This window comes from Neopsephotus bourkii, unplaced genomic scaffold (genome assembly GCF_033783945.1).
Source record: "Neopsephotus bourkii isolate Nb327-2 ecotype Australia unplaced genomic scaffold, CSIRO-AGI_Nbou_v1 NB_168, whole genome shotgun sequence".
Taxonomy (NCBI): Eukaryota; Metazoa; Chordata; class Aves; order Psittaciformes; family Psittacidae; genus Neopsephotus; species Neopsephotus bourkii.
Window position 1 is genome coordinate 16,657,444 of NW_026900684.1, and position 6,039 is coordinate 16,663,482.

General features: G+C 55.1%; 1 protein-coding gene across 1 annotated transcript; it reads left to right on the forward strand.

Annotated features, from left to right (window-relative positions):
• The first annotated feature begins 321 nt into the window (after positions 1-321).
• On the forward strand, positions 322-2,382 carry LOC133221434 (protocadherin-23-like). The gene has a single exon (XM_061370311.1). It carries the CDS (start codon positions 544-546, stop codon positions 2,380-2,382), a length of 1,839 nt encoding a protein of 612 aa, XP_061226295.1. The 5' UTR covers positions 322-543.
• The last annotated feature ends 3,657 nt before the right edge of the window (positions 2,383-6,039 follow it).

The window sequence follows — 6,039 nt, forward strand, 5'->3', positions numbered from 1 at the left end:
TGCCATGCCAAGCACTATTTACTGACATAATGCTAGGATAGCAAGCAAGCCTTTACATGGAAAATGAGGACAACGTTATTAAGGTGATAAAATTCCTTGCTCAATTGGGCATCCCCGTTAATCCTCGCACGTTTCTGTCCCATTTAAAGTCCCTGCCTTCATGAGCCATGCCACCTGCGCTGGCCACCGCTTTCCCACCCTCAGCAGCTGATTCCCCGAGGAATCAAGATCGGCAAAGACTCCTCCGAGTCTTCCAAACGCTGCTCGACACGTCCACGCGGGGGTCACCAGCCCCGGGCGCGGGGAAGGGGCGGGACGGGCGATGTCCCGGCAGCGCAGCTGGAGGCGGCGGGGCGGGGGCTGCGCCGGGCGGTAGCGGTGGGAGCCGCCCTCCCCGCCTCCTCGCACAGGCTTGTCCTTCCCGGCACCAGCGGCGGCCTGCAGGATTTCCTCGCGCAGCAGCGGGGCGAAGCCACCTGCCCGGCTGAGGGGAGCGGCGCGGCGCGGCGCGGGCTGCCCGCGATGCCGGCTTAGCGGCGAGGCATGGCGCGGCGGCAGCGGGGCGGCAGGTGCCGGGGCGGCGGTCCCCCGACGGGGCGGGCGCTGGCGCTGATGGTGCCGCTGTGGCTGTGCGCGGCGTGCGGCGGTACGGCGCCGGTGTACAACCTCAGCCTGACGGTGGACGAGGGGCTGCCGGCCGAGACGCTGGTGGGGGACATCCGCGCGGGGCTGCCGCCGGGCGCGGGTCCGCCGGGCGGGTTCTTGCTGTCGGAGGGGAGCGGCGAGTCGGCGGTACTAGCGGACTTCCACGTCCAGCCGGAGACGGGAGTTATCCGCACGGCGCGGCGGCTGGACCGGGAGCGGCGGGCGCGTTACAGCTTCGCGGCGGCTACGCTGCGCGGCGAGGTGGTGCAGGTGGAGATTGCGGTCACCGACGTGAACGACCACCCGCCGCGCTTCCCGCGGGACTACCTGCAGCTCAACATCTCCGAGCTCAGCCCGCCCGGCACCGCCTTCCGCCTCCCGGCAGCCCGCGACCCCGACGCCGGCCGCTTCGGTACTCAGGGCTATGCGCTGCTGGAGGAGGGCAGCGCAGCGGGGGAGCCGCCGCTCTTCCAGCTGCGCTACGGGCGGCCGGAACCGCTGGAGCTGGTGCTGCTGCAGCGGCTGGACAGAGAGCGGGCGGACGCGCACCGGTTGGTAGTGGAGGCGTGGGATGGAGGCAGCCCGCGGCGCCGCGGCCGCCTGCGGGTGTCCGTGCGGGTGCTGGACGAGAACGACAACGCGCCCGCCTTCAGCCGCAGCGAGTACTGGGCGCGGCTGAGGGAGGACGCGCCGCCGGGCACCTCGGTCTGCCGTCTGAGGGCCACGGACCCCGACCTGGGCCCCAACGGCGAGGTGCGCTACTCCATCAACCGCCGGCAGAGCGACCCCGACGGCTACTTCGCGGTGGAGGAACGCAGCGGCGTGCTGCGCCTCCGCCGCCCTCTGGACCGCGAAGCGCGGGCTCTGCACCGCCTAGTCCTGGAGGCACGGGACGGCGGCGCCCAGCCCGAGGTCTCCAGCGCGCTCGTCTCCGTGTCCGTGTTGGACGTGAACGACAACCGCCCTGCCATCCGCCTGCTGTACCTCACCGAGAGCGGCGGCCCGTGGGTCTCCGAGGGGGCGCGGCCCGGCGACTATGTGGCCCGCGTCTCCGTCTCGGACGCGGACGAGGAAGGTGCGGAAGAGGGCGGCGGCGGCGGCGGCATCGCGCTGGCCCTGCTGGGCGGCGACGGCGCCTTCGCGCTGCGGCCGTCGGGCGTCGGCATCTTCTTCCTCTGCGTGGCGGGGCCGCTGGACCGCGAGACCCGCGACCTGTACGACCTGCGACTGGTGGCCACGGACGGCGGCGCGCCGCCGCTCTCGGCCGAGGAGCCGCTGCTGCTGCGCATCGCCGACCTCAACGACGAGACGCCCGCCTTCCCGCAGCCCCACTACCGAGCCGCCGTCTCGGAAGCCGCCTCCCCCGGCACCGCCGTGCTGCGCCTCAGCGCCTCGGACGCGGACGAGCCGGGCTCGCCCAACGCGGAGGTGCGGTACGCGCTGGAGGGGGACCCGGCCGCGCTGGCCCTGCTGCGCATCGACGCGCGGAGCGGCGCCGTCAGCACGCGCGCCCGCCTGGACCGGGAGCGGCAGGCGGCGCTGGAGCTGCGCGTGGTGGCGCGGGACGGCGGGCATCCTCAGCGCGCCGCCGCCTGCCGCCTCAGCGTCCGGGTGGAGGACGCCAACGACAACGAGCCGCGGTTCGAGCGCCAGGTCTACCGCGGGCGGCTGCCCGAACATGCCGAGCCCGGCCGCTGCCTCCTTCAGGTGAGCTCCGCCCCGGGCCCGGCAGGGTGACGCGGCGGGGTGGCACGGAGCCTTCGTGTGGTGCGGGGTGGCGCCCTCGGCGCCCCGCGCCGTGGGTGAGCGCAGTCGGTGCGCAGTCGCTGCTGTAACCGGCGGGAGTGCCACTAAAACCGTGTTCTGTAGAGCGGGTAGTGGGCACAGAAGCTAGGCCTTCAGAGGGACTCCGGTGTTGGCTCTCAAAGAGTGTTAAAGTCCTGTGCTCCTCAGGGTCTGAGGACCTGAGATAGTCCTCGGAGCAAAAACAGTAAGACCCATCTCTGAGGGTCAGTGTGATGCACATGGGAACAGAGAAGAGGCCAGGCAAGTTAACACAGAGGGACCTTTTTTGTTCGGTTGGTTGGGATTTCTTTTCCCTAAATTTTAAGTGCTTCTGGAACTTTGCAGTATTTCCAGAACTTTCTGCTAATCATAGTATCATAGAATGGTTAGAGTTGGAAGGGATCTTAAAAATCACCTGGTTCCAACCCCCCTGACATGGTCAAGGACACCTTCCAGTCGACCAGGTTGCTCAAAGCCCAGTCCAGCCTGGCCTTGAACACTGGCAGGGGTGGGGCATCAACAGTTTCTCGGGGCAACCTGTGCCAGTGCCTCACCACCCACACAGTGAAGAACTTATTGGTAAAGAATCAGTTCACTCCACCTTCACAGAAATTGATTAATAGAAAAGCTTCCTACTTGTACGTTTAAAAAAACCCCTTATTCTTTGCGGGTGCAGTTGAATAGAGGCTTTGCAGAGCCAGGAGTTGCCAGATAGCCCTGTTGCTTTTACCTTGTGAGGGCATTTTGGAATTTATACCTGTAAACTGAGCAAAGTCTTTTCCACCAGTAGCAAATTTGCAGCAATTGGCCCTAGGAGGAGATGCCAGTGTTTCAGAGTTTGTGCAGCAATTTACACAGATCTGGGGGAGAAGTGTGTTTAACGAGACCTTGGGAGAGCTGCACTGTGTTTTCTCAGTGCTTTGGCAGAAAATTCATTCTCTCTTTACTTCTGGGTGGCCAGCTTCATTTGTTTTAGGTCAGGGAGGTGTGGGTGTAAACATGCACACAGGCGTGAGTGTCCGTGGTGCTGAAATGCAGCAGGGTAGAAGCCATGGGGGTGCACTGCCACAGCCTGATGCATGTCTGGGGTTGGTGAATAGTGATTTCTTTTGCTTTTGATTTAAACAGATGGAAGCATCCTGAAGGATTCCTAGAGCATTTTAAAGAAAATAAACTGTGATTGTGGCTTTACTTTTTCTTGTAGGTTTTGGTACACTAATAATGCAGATTATCAGGTTAAAGGTGTCATAAACTATGGATATCATCCATGATGGACTGGATTTTGAAAGTGTCACTGTGCTGCTGTAATCCTATTTAAAGAGTAGAAAGAAATAGTTAGGTCCTGGTGGCTGAATGAATTCAGGCCAAAGGTGAACAAAATGAGACACTGGAGATGTGCGTAGGCAAAGAGCACCCCATGGACTGACAGGGAAGGAAGCTGGTGTTTCTACTTGCAGGTTAATCCTGGATCATCAGAGTGATATCCAGGTTTTATACTGTATGATATAATAGGCTTAAGTTTTAAACAAACCCACCTTTTAAGATTTAAGCATACAATGATTGGACTAGATGATCTTTTGAGGTCCCTTCCAATCTCTAGCATACTGTGATACTGTAATAGGATCATATGCCAGATTGGAAGGGACCTTGAGGATCATCTAGTCCAACCTTTCTAGGCAAGGCACAGTCTAAACTAGATATCCCAGCATGCTGTCCTGCTGAATTTAAAAGTGTCCAGTGTTGGGGAATCCACCTGGATAATCTCCACTTCCCTGGAGAGATTATTCCAATGGTCGATTGCTTTCACTCTAAGCAAGAAAAGCTATCATGAAGCAGGAGTCTTCATTTATTTATCATTACATATATTCATTCAGCTTCAGGAGCTGCACCTAGTGATAAGAATGAAGAGAATAAGTTTTGATCCTGCCAAGTCATATTCAGACTCTGTGGTATGAGTCCTGTCTCTAACTGGGTTTTTGAACTTAAAAGCTAGCATGGAGAGGAGGTAACCACAGACTGTGTTAATGCTGCTCCTAGAGAACTGGATTATGATCCAAGACACCAAAGGAGGCTACTTATGTCCCTTAGCTTCTGCTCCACAGCCTGGAGGGTGCCGGAAGAGGTCTGAGGTTGTTATCACATATTTGTGAAGAACGTTTCTGCTCTGTTCAGTGTTTGGATTGCAATCATAGTAGCTGGATGTCTTCTATAGCTTCCAGTCTTTCCCCTCCGTAAGCAGAGAGACTGTTACACTAGTGCATCGCTGGGTTCATGAGTAACCTTTGCTTGAGGACCAGCTGGTGACAAACCAATGCTTTGTAGGTGGTGTGTCTAGAGCTTTCTGTCCTAGTGCTTTTGCTGTAGCTCTGCCCAGCCACAGTTTATTCACTCATGTTCTTGACTGCATGTTTATAATAGATTTCCTTCCTTCTGGGAAATCTTTTACTCCTGCTGTGATTATTATTTAGTTTACCTCCCCATCCCCCCTCAGTATAGTCCATAATGTGGGCTAGATTCGTGAAGTGGATCAGCTTGCATTTGTCTGTCTTTTACCAGTTTCTCCTAATCTGTGGGATTTCACCTTTGAGAAACATTAACTGTGCACTTAGGAGATATAGTTTTCAGCACTTCTGGAAATACTACTTTATTCGAGGCATAGACACGTGTTTTTCTGTGTTGACAAAAGCTCTTCTTTCCAGTGCAGATTGACCAGTAAGTGAGAATATGCATCCTGAAAAATAGGTGTAATTTGTTTGGATCAGCTAATATAAGGAAGAAGCGTGGCAATGTAATAATTGCATTACTGGGGAAAATAACGCAGGTGGAGAGCAGAAATCTGAGCAGAAAAATGGGAAAAAGTCTAAATGAAGAAAAGGGAAAATCAATGGGAAAGTAATGGGTTATTGAACATTAGAAACTGGAGCACAGGTGTGAAACACATAAGCAGATTTTCGATGACACCGGCAGTATTTTTCATATTTTTGTCCATTTTTGGGTGCTAAACTTGTGGTTTATTACTGGTCGTTACAGACACACTTTTGTTAAAATTTAGGCTTTACTGGTGAGAGGATTGAAAAGCAGCAAACGATAAAAAGATACAGGCACAGGGAGGAAAAGATGAACACAGTTGGAGATAAATTGTAGACCAAGGCAATTTGCAGTAACTAAAGTGGAAGCAGCAGAAGCGCTCTGTGTGATGTGATGTTAGCAGATGGTTTAGTAACGCTTTGATTTTTGCAGGTACATCAACATCCTGTTTCTTCATGTAAGAGATACTATATGTTTTTTTTAGTGGTCATTGGCCTTACAGATGCATTATTTATTCAATTGTTATAATGAACTTTCATCATAATATGTATCTGTTTCCTGAAGATATTCAGCATGACCTAGAAAGGCAATAAGAATGGAGGAATGTGTGAGAGCACCTTAGGCTTTCTCCTGTTTTTTTTACTACACCTTTCACCCCATTCTCAAGGACCAACATGATTACAAATGCCTGTGGACTGTTGATTGATGGTGATAGTTATGTCCTATTTCTGCACTCCTTGCTGTCAGCTTGGGAAATCCAGGTGCATTTAGCATCTGATGATGCATAACTTCGTGATGATT

Coding starts and splice junctions, on each gene's coding strand:
- LOC133221434 (XM_061370311.1), top strand. CDS start 544: ATGGCGCGGCGGCAGCGGGGCGGCAGGTGCCGGGGCGGCGGTCCCCCG.